We start from the raw sequence: 26,510 nt of genomic DNA, 5'->3' as shown, positions 1-26,510 counted from the left end.
TTACTATTGGCCGTTCCTAAATCCTCATCCCGTAGATATATACTGGACAAGATATCTGAATATCTACTCCAGCATGGCAAATAATCCAAGTTATTGAGAGCTGCAGGCCAGGGATTTTTGGGGAATCCAATGGTGGGAATGTCAAAGCAATAACCAATATTCTGACTTTTTGTACCCTTTAATAAGTAGAAATGCAAACTGGGATTCGCACGAATTTCAGGTAAATTTCAGAAGAAATGAGCCGGAACTTTTCGGACCAGGTAAAAAATGTAAACTTCTGATTTCAGGTGTGACTGGTCTTTAACGAAAAGAGTGAAATGTAAAGTATAAGAGTATAAGAATAGCTCTGCTGGATCAGGTTACAAGCCCTTCCATTGTCTCACCCAGGAGCATTTGAGACTCTCCCAAGCCTATATTGGAAAGTAATACCCCACTTCAGGAACCTGTATACAGGTAGTCCTTGACTTACGGCCACAATTAAGCCCAGAATTTATGTGGCTGAGACATGTATTAAGTGAGTTTTCCTCCATTTCTACGCCCTTTCTCGTCACAGTTGTTAAGTGAATTATTGCAGTTGTTAAGTTAGTAGCATAGTTAAGTGGAACTGGCTTCACGATTGATTTTACTTGTCAAAAGGTCACAAAAGGGGATCACGTGACCTTAGGACATTGCGACGGTTATAAATATGAGTCGGTTGCCAAGCGTCCGGATTTTGATCATACGACCATGGAGATGCAGCAATGTTCGTAAAAATAGTCTTAAGTCACTTTCTTCCATGCCGTTGCAACTGTGAACGGTCACTAAAGGAACTGCCGTTAAGTGGAGAACTCTGATTCAAGTAATGGCAAACAATTGTACTCGTAATCTTTGGTAGATTGGCCCCCTCTGAACCTCACCATTCTCTCGTCACAGCCATTCAAATTACCTGCCATTGTTACACTAAAGAGGCACAACAGCAAAGCAAAGTTGGCAATTAAATTATCTGGATGGATGAAAAGATGTTTTTTTTTCTATCAGGGCAACCTGGTCTACCCAAATGTGGGACAGAGTTTCGCCTTTCAGCCCCAATCCAGGAGCCTTCGCAGGCAGTCACTTTCGCGACAAACTATTTGTGTGTGTGTTAAATTGATATTTACCAACGAAGAAATAAAAGGAGACTAGTATAGATCTAAGGGACGCGATGGCTCAGTGGCTAAGACGCTGAGCTTGTCAATCAGGAAGGTGGGCAGTTCAGCGGTTCGAATCCCTAGTACCGCATAACGGAGTGAGCTCCCATTATTTGTCCCAGCTTCTGCCAACCTAGCAGTTCGAGAGCATGCAAAAATGCAAGTAGAAAAATCGGAACCACCTTTGGTGGGAAGGTAACAGCGTTCCATGCGCCTTCGGCATTTAGTCATGCCATCCACAAGACCACGAAGAGGTCTTCGGACAACGCTGATTCTTTGGCTTTGAAACGGAGATGAGCACCGCCCTCTAGAGTGAGGAACGACTAGCACATATGTGTGAGGGGAACCTTTACCTTTTTAGTATAGATCTATTTCTATCTATCTATCTATCTATCTATCTATCTATCTATCTATCTATCATCTATCTATCTATCTATCTATCTATCTATCTATCTATCTATCTATCTATCATCTATCTATCAAAAGTCTTCCCTTTAATGCATCTTGAACCTCCATGCATTTAGCTTCAATGGATGGCCCTGAGTTTTAGCACTATGGGGAAGGGGGGGAGGTAAATTTATTCTTCTCCATTCAATCTATGCCAGGGTTTTTCAAATTGGGTTCCCTCAGCATTGTGGAGTGTTGTACTTGATGGATTCTTGACAGACCAAGTTCAGTCAAAGGCCAATTTTCCGTCAGTGGAATTTTACATCTTGATAAGTTGTTTTCTTCCCCCAGATTTTTTTTTTTTAAATAACAGGTTCTGCAGCCTGTACAGGTTTGAAAAGCCCTGATCCATGCCTTGCCTGAGTCTATGTATCTCCACCACCTTTCTCCTCCCTCTCCTTTGTAAAAAAACCAACGGTTTTCCAAGAAGCTTGTTCAGAACAAGTCAGATCTTTTATAAACCCTGATGCTTCTGAATTGTCAGGATCGTCCTGCCACCCATAATTATATACATCACCCAGAATCTCTCCTGGAGGCCATAATTGTATTGTACATCACCCGGAGTCTCTCTTGGAGGGAAATGGGCAGTTCAGAAATGTGAAAAGTAGAATCCAGTTTTTAACTTAATCCAGCTGATTATTTGGGTAGAGTTCTTTCTCGGAGTCTAAAACTGATCAGACCAAAGATGCATCTAGTCCAGTACAGGTAGTCGTTGTCTTATAACCATAATGGAGCCCCCCCCCCCTTTTTTTTTTGCAGCGGTCATTAAGCAAACCCACTGTTCACTATGGGGCATTTTGACTGAAAATCGGATGCAAATGCCAGGTTTTTTTTGTGGGTGGGGGGGAATCATAAATTGCAATCACACAATAGACAGATGCTGCTGCAAACATCCAAAAATGTGGGCCAGTTGCCCAACGCCCAAAATGTAGTCATGTGATCATGGAGGCAATCAGAACCTATGAACTGATTCATAAGTACCTTTTGGGGGGAGGTCCATCGGAACGTCAAACGGTCACTAAGTGACTGCTCATAAGTCAAGAACTACCTGTATGTTGAAAACCCCATAGCAGTGACATAAAAGGTAAAGGTTCCCCTTGTACATATGTGCTAGTTGTTCCCAACTCTAGGGGGCAGTGCTCATCTCCGTTTCTAAGCTGAAGAGGCAGCGCTGTCCGAAGACGTCTCCGTGGTCACGTGGCCGGCATGACTAAACACCAAAGGCGCACGGAACGCTATTTTACCTTCCCACTCCATTACGCGGCACTAGGGATTCAAACCACCGAACTGCCGACTTTTCTGATCGACAAGCTCATTGTCTTAGCCACTGAGCCACCACGTCCAGTTGGCATAGGGTTAGGGTTAGGGTTATTATTACTAATTACATGTACCGTGTTTCCCTGAAAATAACACAGGGTCTTATTTTCTTTTTACCCACAAAATACGGCTTGGGCCTTATTATGAGGAGAGGGTTTATTGTTTTGGGGTTGCCGGGCACAGCCTCATGGGCGAATGGCTGTGTTGCGCTGTCGCAGCAGCGCAACACAGCAGCCATGAAGCGACCACGCTCACGAGCAGCCACCCGGCAAATCCCCTTTCCAGCCGGGCACAGCACCATTCACTGACCTAGGGGTATCGCCAAGCCGCATGAGCTCCCCCGGCTTGGCGCCTTCGAAATGGCAGTGAATGGCGCTCTGCACAGCTGGCGCGCTTCCCAGCCTCACGATGCCCTGGCCCAGCTCTCCCCACAGAGCCAGGGGACCTCCAGCCACCATCGTATGGCTTTTTCTGCGGCTTCCAAATCGAGTCTTCCGGCAGCGGCCGCTCTGGGCGTACGCTCTATGGTTGTGGGCCAGCTGCCGGCAGAGCGTACAACCATAGAGCATATGCCCAGACGGCCACTGCTGGAAGACTCGGTTTGGAAGCCACAGAAAAAGCCATGTGGCGGCGGCGGCGGCAGCAGAGGTGCTCTGGCTCTGTGGAGAGGGCATCGTGAGGCTGGGAGGCGCAAGAGCGAGAGCGGAACAGCCGCTCGCGCAACCCCCGTCTCCAGCCGTGCAGAGTGCCATTTACTGCCATTTCAAAGGCGGCAAGCTGCAGGAGCCGGGTGGCAGCGAACAGGCGCTCACGTGGCTTGGCGATACCCCTAGGTCAGTGAATAGCGCTGGAAAGGGGGTTTGCCGGGTGGCTGCTCATGAGTGTGGTCGCTTCATGGCTGCTGTGTTGCGCTGCTGCGACAGGTATCCCGAAGGCGCTAAGCAACGCGATCACCCTTGCCACACACACCCCGGTTCCCGTGGCTTGGCGCCCTCGGGATATTGCTAGGTTGGTGAGCGGCGCTCCGACTGGCCGGAGGTGGGGGGGGGGGGTTGTCCAGGGGGATTATTTGCGGGGGAGGGCTTATATTTTTGCCACCAGAAAAATGTGGCATGGCCTTATCATCAGGACATGTCGTAATTTCAGGGAAACACGGTAGTCCTCAACTTATAACCACAATTGAGCCTAGAATTTATGTTGCTAAGTGAGACATTTCTTAAGTGAGACTTGACCCATTTTACGACTTTACTTGCCACATTTATGAAGTGAATCACTGCAGTTGTTAAATTAGTAACACGGCGATTAAGTGAATCTGGCTTCCCCGTTGACTTTGCTTGTCAGAAGGTCGCAAAAGGGGATCACGCAACCGTCCCAAATGTAAAACAGTTGTCAAGCATCCAAATTTTGATCACGTGACCACAGGGATGCTTCCATGGTCATAAGTGGGGAGAAATGGTCAAAAAGCCACTTTTTTCAGTGACTTCGAACAGTCACTAAATGAGCTGCTGTAAGTCAGGGATTACCTACCTGTACAGTATTCAGAGTGAGGCATAGCATTTTATTTCATCCATCAAATTGTTACTTAAGGTGCAAAATAAGAATGTTTCAGGATAACAGACGGAGAAGAAATGTCCCTATAAGAAAAGTTTGTATTCTGTCTCTCTCAGGATACTAATAAATGGATCCCAGACACATTTGGATCCTCCAAATGTCATTTTTTATGCAACGTGATGCCATTTTCTCTATTGCAATACTATTCCGCCTTCCATATGTGCCCCTCCATCAACAAACGCAACAGAAAAGGTTCCGCATCATATAGATCCAACAGGCAGCCACAAGCCGAGGGGATTTCTCTGGCAAGTCCCCAAGGACATTAGCCTACATGCTAGTTTAGAAGTCAAGTTAAAATCTTTTGGAGGGGGAGAGCATAGAGCGAGTGGTGGGTGGATGGATGGATGGATGGAAAACGCATGCCAAAAGAAAAAAAGTGACCGATGCAAGGGGGAGAATGAGAAAAAAAAGTGATGTACAGGTGGAACAAGATGAGAATTTAAGAACAACGTATCTTTACCTGCTTTGGCTAGCATCTCAAATTCGGACACAGTCTCGCTGAGAGGCTGCATACCTTTAGAGGACGGCTCACTGCCAAAGGCGAATTCTTGGCTTTCGTTGGGGGACAAAACATGGGCATTACTCAGCCGAGTTGCCTTGTGGAAGATCTTAGGTTCGATATCCAGATTAAACTATCAAAGAAGGAAGAGAAAAAAAAAAACATACAGAGGAATTAATGACGGCGTGAATAACAAGACAGTAATAAATGGTAATGAAAGATTCATTTTCTGCCCAATGCCCATGTTAACTGCAATGTCAGCATGAAACCGATTATAGTCTAGTCAGTTTCAGGCAGAAGCTACCCAGCAGTTACAGTTCTAATCAACTGAGTTAGTTCACACAGCTGAGTTTGTGAACTTTAGGGAAAGGGTGTGCTGCAGAAATAAGCAGCTCAGAAAGAGGCAGACTGTATAAGTCAGGGGTGTCCAAACTTGGGAACTTTAAGACTTGTGGACTTTAACTCCCAGAATTCCCCAGCCAGCATGGCTGGCTGGGGAATTCTGGGAGTTGAAGTCCACAAGTCTTAAAGTTCCCAAGTTTGGACACCCCTGGTATAAGACCCCTCTGCCCTGTCCGGGGTCAAAACAAGGAGAAAAAAAGGATCAGGCGTAGGACATTGTCTCATTTGAAGAAAATGTCAGCCGCCTCTCTCTCTGTTCGCAGTCTCTCTCCTCAATGTTTACTTAGCAACCATTTCACTTATTGACCGAGTCATCAAAACCAAATGGTTGCTAAACAAGGACTATTTGTAAAACATAGTAAAAGAGTGCAAAATCAAGTACAGGTTAGTCCTTGACTTATGACCACAGTTACAACCCAAACTTCTGTTGCAAGTGAATTTTACCCCATTTTACGACCTTTCTTAATTGTTAATTGAATCAATGCCGTTGTTAAGTTAGTAACACGGTTGTCAAATGAATCTGGCTTCCCCATTGACTTTGCTGATCAGAAGGTCACTAAACGAAATCACGTAACCCCCCCCCCCCCAAGGACACCGCAGCGGTCATAGATGTGAACCAGTTGCCAAGCATCCAAATTCTGATCATGTGACCCCGGGGATGCTACAACGGTCGAAAGTCTGAAAAATGCTCATAAGTAACTTTTTTCAGTGCCGTTGTAACTTCGAATGAACTGTTGTAAGTTGAGGACTGCATACACAGTGGTACCTTGGTACTCAAACTTCTTTGAAATTCATTGGATTTGGTGCTCAACCCATTTTGACACAAACAATTTGCCCCGATACTCGTTTGTTTGATACTCAACATACAAGCTAGAACGTGTCAGTGTTGGCTACCTTGTGACTCACTATATTATTCCTTAAGAGGAAAATTTGTTTGCTACCCATTGTGCCCAGATGACACCAAGCTGGCAGGAATAGCCAACACTCCAGAAGATAGGCTAAAGATACAGAAGGATCTTGAACATTGAGCACTATCTAATAAAATGAAATTCAATGGTGAAAAGAGTAAGGTTCTACATTTAGGCATCAAAAACAAAATGCACAGGTACAGTATAGGTGGTACCTTGCTCAAAAGTAGTAACTGTGAGAGGGACCTTGGAGTCCTAGTGGACAACCATTTAAATATGAGCCAGCAGTGTGCAGCAGCTGCCAAAAAAGCCAACACAGTTCTAGGCTGCATCAACAGAGGGACACAATCAAGATCACGTGACATGTTAATACCATTTTATAATGCCTTGGTAAGGCCACACTTGGAATACTGCATTCAGTTTTGGTCGCCACAATGTAGAAAAGATGTGGAGACTCTAGAAAGAGTGCAGAGAAGAGCAACAAAGGTGATTAGGAGACTGGAGACTAAAACATATGAAGAACGGTTGCAGGAACTGGGTATTTCTAGTTTAATGAAAAGAAGGACTAGGGGAGACATGATACTAGTCTTCCAATATCTCAGAGGTTGCCACAAAGAAGAGGAAGTCAAACTATTCTCCAAGGCACCTGAGGGTAGAACAAGAAGCAATGGGTGGAAACTAATCAAGGAGAAAAGCAACTTAGAACTGAGGAGAAATTTCCTGACAGTTAGAACAATTAATCAGTGGAACAGCTTGCCTCCAGAAGTTGTGAAAGCCCCAACACTGGAAGTCTTTAAGAAGATGTTGGATAGCCATCTGTCTGAAACGGTATAGAGTTTCCTGCCTGGGCAGGGGGTTGGACTAGAAGACCTCCAAGGTCCCTTCCAACTCTGCTATTGTATTGTATTGTATTGTGCCTCCTGGAACCAATTATTAATGAGTATCGAAGTACCATTATGAAATGCAAAATAGAAACACCACATAAACTATTTTTCATTCAGAAAAGGGAAAGGTGTTGCAGAGAACACACAGTATATCACAGAAGTGAGTACATCCCCTCACAGTTTGTAAAATATTTAAGTGTATCTTTCCATGTGACAACACTGAAGAAATGACACTTGGCTACAATGTAAAGTAGTGAGTATACAGCTTGTATAGCAGTGTAAATGTGCTGTCCCCTCAAAATAAGGCAACACACAGCTGTTAATGTCTGTGTCTTACATTGTAGCCAAGTGTCATTTCTTCAGTGTTGTCACACGAAAAGATATACTTAAATATTTACAAAATGTGAGGGGGTGTACTCACTTCTGTGATACACTGTAAATCTACCATTTTGATCATAAACGTTCACACTGCACTATTTGATTGCCGGTTGTCATTCACCGTTGACAATTGAAACGGTGGTGTTTTGAATCTCTTCTCTCGAGTCTTTATCAGAAGGAATACATTGGAATTATACGAAGAAAAGGAAATGAAGTTAAAAAGTAAATTGAGTGCAATCAGGAAATTCTTCCTAAAAGGTGCTTTCCATTCGGAGGGAGTTTTTTGCCAAACAAGGCAAGCCCTTAATTAAGTTCAAACCAACCCTTGATATATTTTTTCCTCACACGAGGATGAGGTCAGGAGGTAGTAGTTTAAAGGGCCATACTAATGTATACTGATCGTGAAGATCTTGCAAGAAGCCAGAAAAACAAAGACAGCGGCCACAAGGAAAAGCAGACAGGCAACTTTATGTCACAAACTACAAGTAGCAGGCAGAGATATAACAAACTGAAGTGAACGACAAGGGTGGGAAAGCAGGGTGGGGGGGAAGGTTAGTGAAGCACCAACAACATAAATTAGTGCTTCTCAATCTTGGCAACTTTAAGTCTTGTGGACTTCAACTCCCAGATTTCCCCCTGGCTGGGGAATTCTGGGAATTGAAGTCTACTTATCTTCAAGCTGCCAAAGTTGAGAAACACTGACAACAACAACAACACCACCATGTTTCCCTTCGTCTTATTTTATTTTGACCCCTGAAATAAGCGCTTGGCCTTATTTTCGGGGACGGCTTATTATTTTTGAGGTGCAGGAGGCGGTGAGCGTGGTCACCTCATGGCTGCTGCTGTGTTGCAATATTTTCGGGGAGGGCTTATTTTAGCGCATGCTCTCAAAAGCCCAATTGGGCTTATTATCCAGGGAGTCCTATTTTCAGGGAAACAGGGTAGGAGGAGAAGGAGAAGGAGAAGGGGAGGGGAGGAGGAGGAGAGGGAGGGGGGAAGGAGGAGGAGGAGGAGGAGGAGGAGGAGGAGGAGGAGGAGAAGAAGAAGAAGAAGAAGAAGAAGAAGAAGAAGAAGAAGAAGAAGAAGAAGAAGAAGAAGAAGAAGAAGAAGAAGACGACAACTGCACTACTTGGAAAAACATACATTTTAAGAAGCTACCTGGTTGATACCTAGGATGCTGGCAGCAACCCATATCGACCATTAGTACCAGTCAATGATATTTGTGATGCATTTTTGAATGTTCAGTTGACTGAGTTTCATGTTTAATGAATAAAGTAAATAATAATAATAATAATAATAATAATAATGATGATGATGATGATGATGCCAAATGCAGACTCTGCAAAGAAGTTGATGAAACTGTTGACCACATACTCAGCTGCTGTAAAAAAATCGCGCAGACTGATTATAAATTGCGACACAATTCAGTAGCACAAATGATCCACTGGAATTTGTGCAAAAATTATAATATTAAAACAACAACAAACTGGTGGGAACATAAGCCTGAAAAAGTCACCGAAAATCAGATGGTCAAGATCCTGTGGGATTTTCGTATACAAACAGACAAAATACTAGCGCATAACACACCAGACATCACACTGGTTGAGAAAAAGAAGGTTACAATCATAGACATCGCAATACTAGGTGATAGCAGGGTCGAGGAGAAGGAACATGAAAAAGTCGCGAAATACCAGGACTTAAAAATTGAAATTCAACGATTATGGCACAAACCAGCAGTGGTAATTCCAGTGGTAATCGGCACACTGGGTGCTATTCCAAAAGCACTGGAATTACATTTAAAACAGTTAAAACTTGACAAAATCACCATCAGTCAAATGCAAAAAGCTGCACTACTTGGATCTCACGTATATAATGAAAATACGTTACGATGTCCTAGGCCCCTGGGTGGGGCCCGACTAGTAATCAATGCCAAATCCGGTGAAACAACTGGCCGCTGTGATTCAATCGTATAATAATAATAATAATAATAATAATAATAATAATAACAACAACAACAACAACAACAATAGCAACAACAGCAACAACAGGAAATAACATCTGTCTATTCCAGTGCTTCTCAAATAGTGGGGCTCCATAAAGGCTCCATAAAGGGGGGCTCGTTCGACCTCGTTTGACTGTCAGGAGCGAAGCTGCCATGAGGTGACCACGCTCACGAGCATAACTTCTTCTCCGCCTTCCAAACTTCAAAACTCGGCTGCCGAGTCTTCCAGCAGTGGCTGCTCTAGGAGTGCGCTCTATGGTTGTGGGCTGGCTGCTGGACAGAGAGTCTTTTGGATATAGAGTCTTCCAGCAGCCAGCCCACAACCATAAAGCACCCTCCTAGAGCCACCGCTGCTGGAAGACTCAGCAGCCGAGTTTTGGAGTTTGGAAGCCAGAGAACTTTGTCCTTGAAAGTGGTAATGTCTTTCTATCAGAGCATATGTAACTATTTGAACAAAACTGAAAGTTCATTCTTTTCCCTTTGTTTTATATCTACAATCCTAAGCCTATTCAAGTTACACTTTTTAGGCCTTATCAAAACAGTGCTAAACTAACTACGCTTGGACACAAAGCTATAGTAATTCTGCAAAGAGCAATCATCTATAGTGGATAGATTCTTCTGAATATTTATTCAGAGAGATATAATCTCTCTCTCTCTCTCTCTCTCTTTTCTGCTGTTAATAAAGCTATTCTTTGTTGTAAATTAATCCACATTTCTTTCTTTTTTTATTCTCTTATACGTTAATAAGGATACAGTGTTATGCAGAGGTGTACTTATAACAATTTTATAGACAAATGATACTATTTACAGTCACGCGGGGGGCGCGAAATGTTTTCTTCTTCCTAGGGGGGGGGCATGACAGAAAATAATTGAGAAGCACTGGTCTATTCCAAGTCCCTGGGAAAGACTCGATAGGTAGATAAAAATGCCAAATCCAGTCGAAACAACTAGCTGATTATGTGACCAATCATAATAAATTAAATTTATATGCCACAGATGACTTGGGTTACCCAAAAGTTGAGTTATACTTTTCAGTACCAGAACACAATGGGAGTTTGAAGCATTAATGTAGCATAGGGGGGGGGGGGGAGTTGTAATGGATCTATATATAAATCAAAAACAGGAAAAGTGGACTCTGATGTTTTCCTCATCCTATTAATCAACCGAAGGTTCAAGACAAATGAAAAGCAAATTAATTATCCATACAATTATCATATAAATCAGGGGTGTGCGTTACACAGACATTCCTCCCACTCCTCAAATCTCACCGGATGTAATCATTTATGTAGCACATGTCTTGAAGTTTTATTTACGTTCATGTGTACTCCAATTATGCAAATTAAAGATAATCTGCATATATTCCTTCCCCTGCATAATTCATCACCCTGTTTAAACCCCCTTCTGAGATTTAGCTTAATACAGCAAATCCTCTGGTTTACAGGTTGAACAGGGATTGCCAAAGCAATTAGAGGTACCATACAGAGCAGAAACATATACGCCTCTTTTAAGCTAAGCTTCTATTGTTTTCTGTGTGTTGTCCCAAAGGTGCTTTTTCAGGAGGCAACTGGACTTTGTTTTTTCTTTTGAAGATGGTTCGCTTCTCATCCAAGAAGCTTCTTCAGCTCTGACAGGATAGTGGGGAATGGAAGGATTATAAATTATAAAGTTCTGGTCGCCACAATGTAAAAAAGATGTGGAGACTCCAGAAAGAGTGCAGAGAAGAGCAACAAAGATGATTAGGGGACTGGAGGCTAAAACATATGAAGAACGGTTGCAGGAACTGGGTATGTTTAGCTTAAGAGAAAGAAGGACTAGGGGAGACATGATAGCAGTCTTCCAATATCTCAGGGGTTGCCCCAAAGAAGAGGGAGTCAAACTATTTTCCAAGGCACTGAGGGTAGAACAAGAAGCAATGGGTGGAAACTAATCAAGGAGAGAAGCAATTTAGAACTGAGGAGAAACTTCCTGACAGTTAGAACAATTAATCAGTGGAACAGTTTGCCTCCAGAAGTTGTGAATGCCCCAACACTGGAAGTCTTTAAGAAGATGTTGGATAGCCATTTGCCTGAAATGGTATAGGGTTTCCTGCCTAGGCAGGGGGTTGGACTAGAAGACCTCCAAGGTCCCTTCCAACTCTACTACTGTATTGTATTGTATTGTATTGAGAAGCGAAACATCTTCAAAAGAAAAAACAAAACACCAGAAGGTCCAGTTGTCTCCTGAAAAAGCACCTTTGGGACAACCATGACCCGGATGACTGAGAATCTCTACAGTCTTCTCTGTGTGTTCTGCAGCTTTTTTGTATTTTATGGGTTGAAGGAGATCATCCTCCCATCAGGAAAGGTACATTTGTGCTTGCAAACCCAAATTAGCTGCAGGACGTGGTGACGGTTAAGGACATCACGAAGTTCAACTGCTGGGAGATCATGGTGAACTAGCATGTCTCCAAATGGTCAGAGACAATCACCGTGGCAAAGAGCACGTAGACTGGTTCTACAAAACCTCTTCAGATAAGGAGAGGCTGGGAACCCTCCTGTGGTTTGAATGGCTACTCTTCGCAAACAGACCACAGGACGGCGGTTTCCCAGAGGTTTGAGGAAGAAGACAACCCACAATTGAGTCTGTCATCTGCACCTCCATAACTGTCTGGTTTGGCTCTGCAACCCAACAAGACAGACACAGACTTCAGAGGATAATCAGAACTGCAGAAAAAACAATTACTGCCAACCTGACTTCCATTGAGGATCTATATACTGCAGGAGTCAAAAAGAGGGCCGTGAAAATATTTACAGACCCCTCGCATACTGGACATAAATTCTTTCAACTGCTACCCTCAAAATGACGCAATAGAGCACTGCACACTAAGACAACTAGACACAAGGACAGTTTTTTTCCCGAACACCATCCCTCTGCTAAACAACTAATTCCCTCAACACTGTCAAACTATTCACTAAGGCTGCATTTACTATTACTATTAGTCTTACAATACAATACAATAATAGACTTGGAAGGGACCTTGGAGGTCTTCTAGTCCAACCCCCCGCCTAGGCAGGAAACCCTATACCGTTTCAGACAAATGGCTATCCAACATCTTCTTCAAGACTTCCAGTGTTGGGGCATTCACAACTTCTGGAGGCAAGCTGTTCCACTGATTAATTGCCCTCATTGTCAGGAAATTTCTCCTCAGTTCTAAGTTGCTTCTCTCCTTGATTAGTTTCCACCCATTGCTTCTTTTTTTTTTTAAACAAAGTTTTATTGGTTTTTAAGAAATAAAAAGGAAAAAGGTGCTGGGAAAGGTTACAAATTTTGGCAGTTGCAATATGCGGCAGGTGTCCCCTCCCCCCATACTCATGGTATACATTTAAACAAAATTCAGTACAAAATAACAATATTTAGTCAGCATATAAATTCATATAGTAGTTTCAATCAATTTATGTCAAGCGAATTTTCTTGTTCATTTTTGTGATCTGAGTTTCCTTGGTATTGCCCCTTCTCCCCCCGCCAGCAGAGCTCCGGCCCCTCCCGTGTCCTGTATGTCTGTTGTAAGATCATCTGGTTTATCTAGGAGTGCTTTGTTTTTTTCCATAAAGGCCTGAGCCTCTATGGTTGTGTTAACTCTTAACTCTTGTATCCTCCCAGAATATTAGCATACCTTCAGGCATCAGCCATCTGAACCACACCCCCTTCTGGTAAAGTTTCTTCGCTAACTGCAAATAATTTTTTCTTTTCTCCCTCATTTTCTTGGGGATCTGCTTCAGAATGGTTATCTCTCTGTCTTGGTATTTCAAAACTTGCCCCCTTTGTGCACTCAGAATTTCATCTCTTGTAGTCTTTCTAAGAAACTTAATGTGTACTTCCCTGGGTACATTGTGTGTTCTAGCATATGCTGACTTTACTCTATAAACCAGGTCCAATTCCCACCCCATCTGTTGCTTCTCTTTCTGAACGTATTCAGCCAAGATGTTTGTCATAATGTCCCTTAAATCTTCATCATCTGTCTCAACCACATTTTGAAATCTAAGAAAAAAAGACATTCTTTCAAATTCTGTTTTCATCTGGTGGATCTCAAGTTCTTTGTTCCCCCTCTGCACCCCTTCCATCTCTCCCCTCATCTCAGCCGTCCCCCCCTCCAAAAGATCCAGTCTCTGTGAATTTTTACTGGTCTGGTTCTGGTTCTCTTTAAGCTCTTCTTTCATCTGTTTCAGTTGACTTTTTATCTCCTCTTGTCCCTTTAAAATTTGTTGAAACATTTGTTGAAATGCAGTAGTTTTAGGCTGCATCAAAGATGTTATCGTTGATTGTGTACTGGGACTGGATGTTGCAGATGTCGGGGCAGAGGAAGCAAAGCCCGGCTTCCCCGGGGGTGGTTTTTTAGGTGGCATTGTATGAGCAATAAAGAGTTCAAAGTCAATACAGAGAGAGATCAATCAGGGAGGGGAAACCGCCAAGAGAGATCGAGAGACTAAAGGTCCAGGCAGAAGGAGATTTTTCTGATCACAATTTCTGGCGTTAGAGAAATAAGTCCTTAATCCAGGGAGTTCAAACCAACAAGAGATTTGTCTGAGTTGCACGGAGACAAAGACAGGAAGCCTGAAGTTCTGTAGGTGGAGTCAGTTTTCACTGTTTATAAAGACAACGGAAGTGTGCCATCTTGCCCTGCCAGTTTCGGGGTTAAGAGGCATAACATAAAGTTTTCAAAGTTCCAAAAGTTTTCAGATCATCATTTCATTTGTAGGATTATGATCCCAAATTAGCCCTTGCTATGAGCGTGGAATCATTGGTTGGCTCTCTCCCTCCTCCTCCACCAGGGCTGAGAGCAGAAACAGTTTACAGTCGCCTGTCCGAGGGGGGGGGAAATCCCCCTCCCTCCAGCTGCGCTTCTCCAAATCAAGTTGAAAACAGTTTTAGGTATAGTTGGCAGTTTCTTTAAAAGCAAATAAAGGAATGGGGAGAAGTTTCCGCCTCACCACACAGCAACCGCGTCCTTCGGATTGCTCATTCTTCCAGGAGCCTCCTCACGAAGGCGCCGGAGTGCCTCCCCATCATGCTTCCCGGTGCCTAGGGCGATGTGGGGCCCCCCCGACCGCCGCCAACTCAGGGGATCCCCGCGGTGCCGCCCCTTCGGCAGGAGCCTCTACGGGGCGTCCTGTGCCCCCCAAGGAGTGAGGGCCCCCCAGGAGAGCGCGGGGCGAGCAAGGCTTGCCTGTCGCGATCAGCCGCCAGAACCGGAAGTCCCATTGTGATATACTGTGTGTTCTCTGCAACACCTTTCCCTTTTCTGAATGAAAAATAGTTTATGTGGTGTTTCTATTTTGCATTTTATAATGGTACTTCGATACTCATCAATAATTGGTTCCAGGAGGCACAATACAATACAATGCTTAAAGACTTCCAGTGTTGGGGCATTCACAACTTCTGGAGGCAACTTCTGTTCCATTGATTAATTGTTCTAACTGTCAGGAAGTTTCTCCTCAGTTCTAGGTTGCTTCTCTCCTTGAATTAGTTTCCACCCATTGCTTCTTGTTCTACCCTCAGGTGCCTTGGAAAATAGTTTGACTCCCTCTTCTTTGTGGCAGCCCCTGAGATATTGGAAGACTGCTATCATGTCTCCCCTAGTCCTTCTTTCTCTTAAGCTAAACATACCCAGTTCCTGCAACCGTTCTTCGTATGTTTTAGTCTCCAGTCCCCTAATCACCTTTGTTGCTCTTCTCTGCACTCTTTCTAGAGTCTCCACATCTTTTTTACATCGTGGCGACCAGGACTGAATGCAGTATTCCACGTGTGGCCAATAGAGCACTACACACACTCTTCTCATCGTTCCTATCACCCATCTCCTCCCACTTATGACTGCAGGGCTGTAATTTTGTGGCTTGTATCCTTACGATTTATATTGTTTCCTAGTACGATTCGATTGCTTATTTGCACCCTATGACTATCATTAAGTGTTGTAGCTTATGATTCTTGATGAATGTATCTTGTCTTTTTATGTACACTGAGAGTCTATGCACCAAAGACAAATTCTTTGTGTGTCCAATCACACTTGGCCAATAAAGAATTCTATTCTATTCTACAACAGCTCACAGCTTGATGGAGCCTTTTAAAGGACGTCAGGTTCACTCCTTTTCAAATCACTTTTAGAAATTGACTATTTAACACTTTTAGGGCTATTAGAGATCTTTAGAGCCAACGAGTTTGAAAAGCGATGTGGTACAAGGGCTTCAATTCTTGAACAAAAGAAAAATCAACCTTATGCTTAAGAGTTTAAAGAACTGGAATATATGGCAAAAACTGAATAAGACTTTGATCCAAATGAATTAAGGGTCCAGATAAATTTGAGACATTAAGACCTTAATAATGAGCTATGAAAATAATTATTATAAACAGCCTTTTAACGTTGGCTTTCTGTAGTATTTTTTTTTAATATCTTTTGTCTTTGTCTTTATCTTTTGATAGTAAACCGCCTATGGACCTGTGTGAAGATGAGGGACAGATAATGAGAGATACTTGTTTGTAACCTTATAGGGAGTGAAGTTATCAACTTTATTAATATGTGTGATGAAGACTAGAAGTCATTTCTTTAAATATTTCTTTGTTTTTTACTTTTCTTTTTTTCCTTGCACTTTTTATTCTTTCTCTCTCTCTCATGGTCTTTCTGACTTAAATTTGCATTTGCTTTTAGCATTGAAATAAAATAAAAAATTTAAAAAAATATTAAAAAAAATAAAAAGATTACAAAATTTATCTATTGAAAAGCCAAGAGAAGCAAGTGCAGAAAAATCCTAACGGTGTTTATTACCTTATGATGCAAGCAGTTGAGAAGCCCTGTTTAGAGAGGACATTAAATGCTAGTCTCAGGCAACGTCAGGAGGTGGAAATTTCTGAGATCGTCCCTAACTTCAGAGCCAAAATACTTGGAAATGTCTTTTTTTTTTTAAAGGAGAGATAAATTGGTAGCTCATTTTAGGGGCCACCTTCATCATGCCCCAGGTCCAGAAAGTAGCATCAGTCAGGCGCTCGACTAGACGTCCAAAATTCAAAAGTCCCACAGCATTTCACTCAGAACTCATCGACAGCTCATTCCCAACTGATCAGATACCTGATTTCCTATTTATGTCCTCTGAATGCCACGGACTGACTTGCTTTCCAGTTTGCAAAAAGCCACCGCTTTCCCAAGCATCAGACTGATGTCACACAGTTCCCCTGACTGCAGGCGGATGAGAAGAGGACCTCTAAAGAGAGGCATGATTAAGGCACTATGCAGCAATGCAGAAGAGGACACTTTAAGTGCAAGTTGTTTACAAGAACAGAGCTCAGGGATATACAAATTGTCGCAAGGTATGTGGCTAGCACGGTTAGGAATTCCTTGTTTGCCTTGTGACCCAAGGCTAAATCAATTAAGAAATATCATATGCTGGAGGGGAGGGAGGGGGGCTAGGAAATCTGCCTACACCTGCCTTCAGGAACACCCCCCCCCCTTCAGGTGGCTGGTCTCTACCCTGGCCGGATTCATATGCTTTGAAAACTGGTCCTTGAGTTAGATGGGTGGCAGCTCCCACATGTCTGTTTGTCATTTAATGGTTGTATTTTTTCCAGTGTTTCAAGGCAGGGGGACTTTATTTTTTTTTAAATGTACTGTATGACTGATTTTACTGGACTGTATGTAATCATTCTATAGAGTTGAGCAGCTCTATACTGTAAAAGATAAAGATAAAGGCTCCCTTCAAACATACGTATGTGCTAGTCATTCCCGACTCTAGGGGGTGGTGCTCATCTCCGTTTCGAAGCCGAAGAGCCAGTGCTGTCTGAAGACGTCTCTGTGGTCATGTGGCTAGCAAGACTAAATGCTGAAAGCGCATAGAACGCTGTTACCTTCCCACCAAAGGTGGTCCCTATTTTTCTATTTGCATTTTTTATGTGCTTTCGAACTGCTAGGTTGGCAGAAGCTGGGACAAGTAAACGGGAGCTCACTCCGTTACGTGGTGCTATAGGGATTCGAACTGCCTAACTGCTGAGCTTTCTGAATGACACGCTCAGCGTCTTAGCCACTGAGCCACTGCGTCCCTATATTGTACAATTCTACAATATATACATAAATAACCAATTATCCTGCATTTCTCCTAGTACTAGTAGTAGAATGCTCTGGAGCTGCAATGGTTCATTTGCTAGACATACTTTACCATTTATAGACTTCTAAATCGTTTAACATATTCAACTGCTCTAAAGGTTTTTTTTTTTAAATCAATGTACCATTGTTTTACAATATGTTTATTTTACAGTTTGTAATTTTTACAAAGGAAAGGTTGGAGATACTATCATTAAATAAAGAGCCCTCCATGACGACCCACAGAATCAGATTCAGGGGAAAAAAGCATTTTCAAATCAACCTTTAAAAACTAAGAGAGGTCTGCTGAAGGCCATTATCTACGATAGCTAAATTTAACCTGTATTCAAGAAGTATAAAACTAGGAGGATCAGTTAATACCTGTTTAATGCAGGACCCTGAATCTATTTATCCCTGAGAGTCTTTTGGACCTGTGTTTAAATACACATAGCAAAAAAACAGCCCATCACCTCTTAAGGCAGTTTCTGTTTCATCATTCAGGGAGGAAGTTTCTCTCAAATACTTCTCTGAATTGACTATTCATTGGTTCTAGATCTGCCCTCATTCCTTACACATGAGAGAGCTCTGCAGATTATCCGAGGACAAAATGTCACCTTTCAATGTGTCTTTTTATCAGGTTAAATATTTCAGAATTTACCATTCTGGCTGTCGCCTTTTCAATGAACTACAGTCTGATAGAATCATTCTTTATATCTATATCTATATCTATATCTATATCTGTATCTGTATCTGTATCTGTCTGTCTGTCTATCTATCTATCTATCTATCTATCTATCTATCTATCTATCTATCTATCTATCTATCATCTATCTATCTATCTATCTATCATCTATCTATCATTTATCTATCTATTATACTGTGTGTGTGTGTGTGTGTGTGTGTGTGCATGCATATATATATATATATGGCTCTGTGTGTGTGTGCATGTTCCAGCATAACTCTGGAACGCCTCGAGCAATTTGTGTGTGTGTGTGTGTGTGTGTTCCAGCATTACTCTGGAATGCCTCAAGCAATTTCAACCAAACTTGGTACACAGATGACTTACTCTCTGGAGAAAAATACTGTGGAGGGTAAGACACCCTTAACACCCGTCGGTGTGTGTGTTCTGTTAAGATGCAGCTAGTTGTGCCTTAAAATGGCTTCTACTGTACTGCTGTAAAATGGCTTCTACTGTACAGCGCAGTGGAGGTGCCATGGTAACGGCTTCAAAGTACTCCACAAGGGGTCTCCCTCTGGTAAGGGGGGGAAAATCCAACATTGGGAATTACGTTTGGCCGGGACATTTGGAACCACAGCTACAAGAAGGCAGCCCTTTCTTTCTGACCTTCTCTGTGGAACTGGATCAGCCACAAACTGAAATTTTGGAACTGGGCCAACTGGACAATCTGATCCAACAAGGCCATTTCTTAGCTACTTCTCTGATTTATATGGTATTCCGGAAAGTATTCTCATGGCATTTTCCAAACTTTTTTACTTGGGATCAATTAACAACAGGAATCTCAAAATAATGAAACTTCTTGGATTAGAAGCGAAACTTCTTCTGCCACAAAAAAAAAAAAAAACCAATCCAGTTGCCTTTTGAAAAAAACACACCTTTGAGATAACTATCACCTGGATGACTGAGAATCTTCTGTAGTCATTTAACCGCAGGAATGTTCGTGTCTAAATAACTGTAGCTTTGAATTGGCAGCAAGCCCATCTTACGAAGCAATATTAGAGAGCTTAAAAGGACATGAGGAGCATGAACCAAGTGCTGAAGTATCTCCCCTCTCACTGAAATTCATGATTGGGGGATTTTTTTTCAGTGGAGACAAAAGCACATAAGGGAGATTTGGAGGCAAATACATTTAACTACCGTATTGTTTGGAGTCTAAGACACACCTTTTTCCCTCAAAAGAGGCTGAAAAGTTGGGTGCATCTTATACACTGAATACAGCATTTTTTACCTCCCGAAACCCTGGCTCCTTCACCAAAATGGCCGTGCATAGACTTTAGGAGGCTTCCAGAGTGCTCCTGGGGGCTGGGGAGGGCAGAAATGAGCAAAAAACAGACCTTTTGCTCAATTTTGCCCCCCCCCCCCAGCCCGAAGGAGCACTCTATAAGCCTCCTATAGAAAAAGGGTCATTTTGGGGAGGTCTGCAGAGTGCAAAAACTTTTTTTTTTAATTTGCCTCTTCAAAACCTTGGTCTTATATACTCCGAAAAATATAGGACTTAAAAGAATGTGAGGAATTTTCTCTCACACACATAATACCTGCCATATTAAATCAGGCCAAAGGGTAAATCATTTGGTGGTAACAATGAACATATTCATGTTTACGGAAGGTGAACGGGAAAAATGCATCGTCATTAGCAAAACAACATCCTTGTCCGTCGTGGTACCTTGATGGAGCTGTTCTGGAACATCTCCACAGTCATTTCTTCTTCCTCCTCCTCCTCTTCCTCCTCCTCCCCAACAGCAGGCTCAATCACCATGCCTGGAAACCTCTCACTCTCGCAGAACTGGAGGAAAACGGGGTTACGGCTGGAATTGCGTTGAATCTCCACTCGTAGGATGCCGTCCCTCGGCCATTTATCCCGAACGTGTTCCAGGCAGTTGATGGGGGAACGGGAGAAGCTGATGTGAATGTAGGCCAGAATGAAGAGGACAAAGAGAGCCTGGCAGACAAAAGAATAACAAATTACAAACAGTGCCGCCTCTGTGTGTGTGTGTGTGTGTGTGTGTGTGTGTGTGTGTGTGTGTACACCAGCATAACTCTGGAACGCCCCGAGCAATTTCAGCCAAACTTGGTACACAGAAACAAATGCTGTGTGGGGTAAGATACCCCTAACACCCCTCGGGGTACGTGTTCTGTTAAGATACAGCCTGTTGTGCCTTAAAATGGCTTCTACTGTACAGAGCAGTGGAGTTGCTATGGTAACGGCTTCACAATACTCCACAAAAGGGAAAATCCAACATTAAAAATTACGTTTGGTCCAGACATTTCCCCCCTATAAATAAATACCCAGGCAACACCGAATTATTGGCTAGTAATAAATAAAAACATCATAAAATACCATAAAATAAATGAGTTTTTTTAAATAAAATAATTATAACTCAACTCAGTTTTGGTTCTGGCTCCATACACCTGCCATCCATAATTGTGTTTTCCCATGGACTAAAGTTCTTTCAAAGGTTGTCCATTCTGAACAAGTTTCTAGAAGGAAGACAGCATTCTCTCCTCCTTCTCAGCCAGTCCAGTTCATTTCTGAGCAAAATGCAGAGGGTTTCTTCCTTTGCAACTACAGGTAGTCCTCGAGTTACGACCAGAATTGAGCCTGCTAAGCGTTGCTTAGCAAGCAAGTTCATTGAGTTTTGCCCACTTTTACAATCTTTCCTGCCACGCTTGTTAAGCGAATCCATGCAGTTGTGGAGTTAGTTACACTTGGTGGTTAAGTGAATCTGGTTTCCCCACTGATTTTGCTTTGTCAGCAGGTCGCAAAAGGGGATTCCCATGACCTCAGGACATGGCAACCGTCATAAGTACATGCCAGTTGCCAAGCATCTGAATTTTGATCACGCGACCGTAGAGATGCTGCAAGTGTGAAAGACAGTCATTAAGTCAGCGCCTTTGTGAAGGGCCACTCAATGAATGGCTGTAAATTGAGGACCGCTCGTAGTCCAGAAATTAAGGCAGCTGCCGTGATATATTTCTGTCCATCATACTCTATGCTGCATCATTAAGCAAAATCTCCATCAAGTTGAGCTTGATTTGTGGAGACTTACATCAGGCAGTTTCCTTGGCAACAGCTCATAAATCAGCCCTTGACACCTTCTGGGATTCTGTTTGACCACCAGGGTCCATTTGTTGGCCCTGCACCTTCTGCATCCAAATTTATCAAGCAGGGCTGACCCTGTTTTGCTTTCTAGATCAGTCAAGGTCAGCTAGTGCTGCCAACTGGCTAGGCAGAGACAGATTATGAGAAGGCAACTTTTTAAGATACCAGAACAAAGCAACAGCAATCAGCTTGATAATGCCGCATTTCAAAAGCATTTTTCTTCCTGCTTTACTATGGAAACATGGATTAGTAGCCTTCTGGGAGAGTAATAAACCATTTTTATAGCCTAGTAACTTTATGGAGCTTTTTAAAACTAACCCACGGAAATTACCTCCTCCTTGCTCTTCTGGGAGTTCTAAACATATCATGTTAGCTTGTTGTAATCCTTACAATGGTCCCGTGTGGTAAACCAATGCCGTTGCCTTCACACTGCAAGCAAATGAGGCTCTCCAATTCGGAGAAGATGGCAAAACATATCCAAAACATTTTACGATCCTCAAGAACAAGGGCTTTAAATTACAGAGCTGTAAATGTCACTGCAGGAAAATACACAGCCTGACTAATTTGAAAGGCACTTGAGCTTTAAAGAGCTGGAGCTTTAGGTTCAGGGTGCGAGACCTGAATTCCGCACAAGAGGATGAGCAATGGTGGTTTGCCATTTTTGTTACTACCTGTTCACTCATGCGCTCACGCTTGCTTGCGCAATGCAGAGCCTCTCACCACCACTACTACCAGTTTGCCCAATCCGGGCCGAACCGGGAGCAACCCACCTCTGAGGGTGAGCTCCCGTTACTTGCCCCAGCTCCTGCCCACCAAGCAGTTTCGAAAGCATGGAAATGTGAGTAGATGAATAGGTACCATTTAAGTGGGAAGGTAACAGCATTCCATGTGCCTTTGGTGCATAGCCATGATGGACACATGACCGCCTAAATTGTCTTCGGACAACCCTGGCTACCTCAGCCAAGAAATGAGCACCATGCCCTTACATCGGATATGACTGACAGGGAAATCTTTACTGTAGTTATAGTAAAATTAAGGCAGAGAACTGAGGAACTAGTAGCACTTTAGAGAAATTCTTTAAGCCTAGTGTTTTTCTGTAAGTTTATCAACAACTTGGATAAAAAAGGTGAAGCCAATCTTAACCAAAGTTGATATTGAGCTTGGTAGCAACTGGTAACACAAAAGAAATAAAACTGGACTGAACATATTCCACAAAGGCATACACGGTCCTATTTAGAACTGATATGTACAATATACATATATGTAAGCATACATATACAATGATGAGTACGTGGCTTGATTGCATTAGATGTAAAGAGAGTTTTGAAATAATAGCTGATCAGAGGTTGAACAGGGGCCCACAGTATGGTGCAACTAGGGAAAAAAACTAGCATGAATTTAGGAAGCATTATAATAGAAACATCACAGGAAGTTACACTTTATTCCTCACAAACTTGTCACATGCAGGTTACTGCTCTAGACAAACCATTTTCCCTCCAGCCTTAGTTTTTTTCTTTCCCATCTGTTAAATGAAAATAATAGTGCCCTACTTTTGGGGAGTACTGTGATAAATTACAAAAGTAACACAAAAGCATTTGACAGCTGTGCACTATGTAATATATATGTGTGTGTGTGTGTGGTGTGTGTGTGTGTGTGTTACAACCCCTGGTATGCCCAAATATGGGAGGGAACTCACTACTCCCCCTTTCTGTCTCTCGGCTCACTACAGGAGACCATCCAGGCAGAAAACCATATTTTTAATGTTGCCTTTTTATATTTGTGTTGTATTTGTGCTGAGGGAATGGCTAGCTGATGAGAGCTAAATAGCTTGAAATAGATCTATACTAGTCTCCCTTTATTTATCAGCACAAATACAACACACACACCCACATACATATACACACACACACACACACACAAACACACACATATATAGAATGATACAGTACAGAACGTGTACTGCATGCAGAGCAAAACCGAGGGAGATGGGCGGTTAAGAAATATGAAATATAAATAACACACAATTTTTAAAGCTTGAATAAAATGAATTCATCCCCATGGTTCTTAAAAAAAAGATTACAGGATAGTCTGGATAACAGCTAGCACAGGGGTTGGCAACCGTAAACTCCTCAAAGAGCCATTTGGACCCGTTTCCCACAAAAAAGAAAACAGAGGGAGCCACAAACCTTTCTTGTGCCTGACTATTTCTTGAGCGGCCATAAAACTAGCATATGTAGTTGACTTAAACATTCTAGGCTGTTTTCTGAAACTTTTCTTTTCTTGGTGGACCTACCAGGGGTCGAAAAGCGTGCCGGCAGGTGTCGCATACTAGAGGTTGTGATGCCTATTTTGAGCGACAGAGAGCCGCAGCAGAGGGATGAAAGAGCCACATGTGGCTGACCCCTGACCTAGCCCAAGAAATCAAAGTTAAGCCCTGGGAAGTTTCGTAAATGGGAATAGAAGTGCAGGAAACACCCGGAGGAGGAGGCGCAGAGAGAATAATCTATCACAAGCCAATAAAATATTCACCAAGGGGGGGAGGGGGAAGTCACGCAAACCCCACCCCAAATCTGTAGAGGCTAAAAATCTTTTTTTCCCCATAAGCTTTAGCGAGCATTCAAACATTACTAACTCTATTTCCAAACCCGTATGAGAATACACACATTGAAAGGGAATGTTAATCTCCCTCTACCCCTCCACCATTACCTTAAGGAGTATGAAGAATTCAAAGATGCGGCGGAAAGACGGTGGGAAGAGGCGGGCATAGGTGACAGCCATTTTGAAGAACAGGGCATGGAAGAGGCGATCACGAACATTGATGAGAGGGTTCTGGTTGAGATTACGGACCCCTCGGTTATTGCCAGCAGGGGCCCCACCCACCCCATTATTGTTCAATGGATGATGGGTGTTGTTGGGCTGATTCTCTGACATCCTGGGTTGGTGAAGGTGCACAGAGGGCCGACAGGGCTGCTTTCAGAGGCTTCTTTCGCAGTCTTCTCTCAGAAGAGTTTGACTCCAGTTTCCCACATATAAATTTAATTTCAAGATACTAACCAAGTCTGCGGAGAGCAGAAAGCACTTCAGCAGTGAATCCGCCTCCCAAACTGGCAGAGGGAAGAAGAAAAAAACAACAGCAACTGGGAATAGCTATCCTTACAACAAAGTTAGCCCATAGTCTGAATTAGAAGAAAAATGGTCCTTACAGAGAATTGACATGAAAGATGCACCAATTTGGAAACAACAAAGAAAGGGGTCAGTCACTCAGCAAGAGCTGAACAGAAGGGCAAACTAACGAATCCCCTATAAGGGCCCCTGATAGCCTACCTCGAATAGGACCTAAAAATGTTTCAGGGTTAGGGAAGACAAATAGGATGGGAAAAGGCAGCTGCCAGGAGAAAAGGAAGAGGAAAAAAAAAACTGTCGGCAGATCTGCCTCTCCCTGGGAAAAAGGCAGGGACCAAGGTGTATCTGTCAAAATGGAGGAAAGAAACCAGTTCAATGGGTCAGGGATGCCAGGACCCCCCAAAATGGGACTGTGGGCAGACTATGCAAGAGCTGGAAGAGGGATTCAGCAAAATAGGGGAGGGGTCCATCAAATCACAAGGGAAGGGGGCGGCAGAATTACATTGGGCAGAAAGAGAAACTTTGCCAGGTTAAGTTAAGAGGAAGGGGAGAGACCTTTCTGAGGGGGTGACATGGGGAGGGGGGAGGCTGTGAAACCTCTATGATCTCTTATTTAAAGGGGGGATTTGGTGAATCCCACTAATTTCTAGCAGAGGGAATCCGGGGCAGAAGAGGGGGGGCAAGAAAGGGGGAGAGCCAATTTTTTGGGGGGAGGAAGAGCAAAGAGGAACCCTTTGCAATCTTCTCGGGGATGGGGAAAGGAGGGGGGAGGACAAGCCTCAAAACGGAGGCGCCTAATTTTGGGGAGAAAAAGGGTCGTCAGAAGAATCCGAGAGGATGAAAGGGGTTTGGGGCAGGGGGGAAAAGAACGTCCGCCCTCCAAGCTTGAAGTGACAGGAGGAAATGGGGGCGACCCCGTTATTGAGAGGGAGGAGACCCCTCCCGCTCCCCAGGAAGGGAAGAACAGCCCCGAAGGAGGACAGGGAGAGCCTCCACCCAACCCTGGTCTACAGGAGGCCGGGCGAAGCAGCGCCGGCCCCACCAAGCAGAAAGGGGCGCCGGGGAGAGGAAGAGAAGCTCGGCCGCGTCCGCGGGAAGCGGCCCGTCCTCTGGGCCTGCGCCTCTCAGTCCACCTTCACGTCCGCCCGGGCCACCGCCATGTTGACAAGCAAGCTCGCTTCCCCTTTTCCTCCCGCCCCGCCCCACAGCGCCGATGACGTCGGCCGAGAGCAGGCAGGGCGGAGGAACGCCGAGCGAGGGCGAAAAGCATCCTGGGAAAGGAAGGGGGAACTAGAGGAGCTCCGGAAGGGGAGCGCGCGATGCGTCGGGCGGGGGTGGGAAAAGCGGCCTACAAAGGGGGTACGGTTAAGAAGAAGGTTTTATAAACACTTCAGGTATTGACAAATACTTTTTTAAAAAAATCCCAAAAGCCCCTTTCCACCCCCCACCCCAGATGTCAGCTATCTGGATTGGCAAGTTAAAAAAAAGTTTTAAAGGCTTCGTTTTTATATGTCCTTCTTTAGCCTATCCACTCTGATGTAACTCTATTGCATCCTGAAAATCTTCATTTACGCAAATACTCCTTTGAGCTGTTCACTCCTCACTGACCTATAGAACAAAAGCCTTCAATACAACAACGTTGGTTAATTATTTCCTCTTTAATTTCACACCTTACGCGTTGTTCTTACCCACTTCGGGAATTACGTTGGGCAGAAAGAGAAACTTACCCCCTTTGGGAACCCTCACATGGAGGGTTCGACCTACGGCGATTCGAAACCAAACGTGCTATGCTCCTTGAAACCCTCGACATTTTACTTATCTCTTTGTCTCCAT

At 43.5% G+C, this 26,510-nt stretch overlaps 1 protein-coding gene across 2 annotated transcripts in view; it reads right to left on the bottom strand.

Moving 5' to 3' along the window:
* Positions 1–25,888, bottom strand: part of TMEM259 (transmembrane protein 259) — a 52,366-nt gene extending 26,478 nt beyond the window's left edge. Inside the window, exons 1-3 of one of the 2 annotated variants that reach the window (XM_081958831.1) lie at positions 24,261–25,888; positions 20,118–20,393; positions 5,056–5,173 (exon numbers count right to left, since the gene is read on the bottom strand). In XM_081958831.1, coding sequence (XP_081814957.1) covers positions 5,056–5,173; positions 20,118–20,393; positions 24,261–24,485 — 619 coding nt within the window. In that variant the 5' untranslated portion in view covers positions 24,486–25,888. Of the gene's footprint in view, positions 1–5,001; positions 5,174–20,117; positions 20,394–24,260 lie in introns of both variants that reach the window. The other variant, XM_081958830.1, reaches the window with a different exon arrangement.
* Positions 25,889–26,510: the final 622 nt, after the last annotated feature.

Source organism: Natrix helvetica (assembly GCF_964273705.1).
Source record: "Natrix helvetica genome assembly, chromosome: 1".
In the NCBI taxonomy this organism is placed as follows: domain Eukaryota; kingdom Metazoa; phylum Chordata; class Lepidosauria; order Squamata; family Natricidae; genus Natrix; species Natrix helvetica.
Note: the sequence above shows the minus strand (reverse complement) of the source record. Positions and strands in the feature narration are given on the sequence as shown.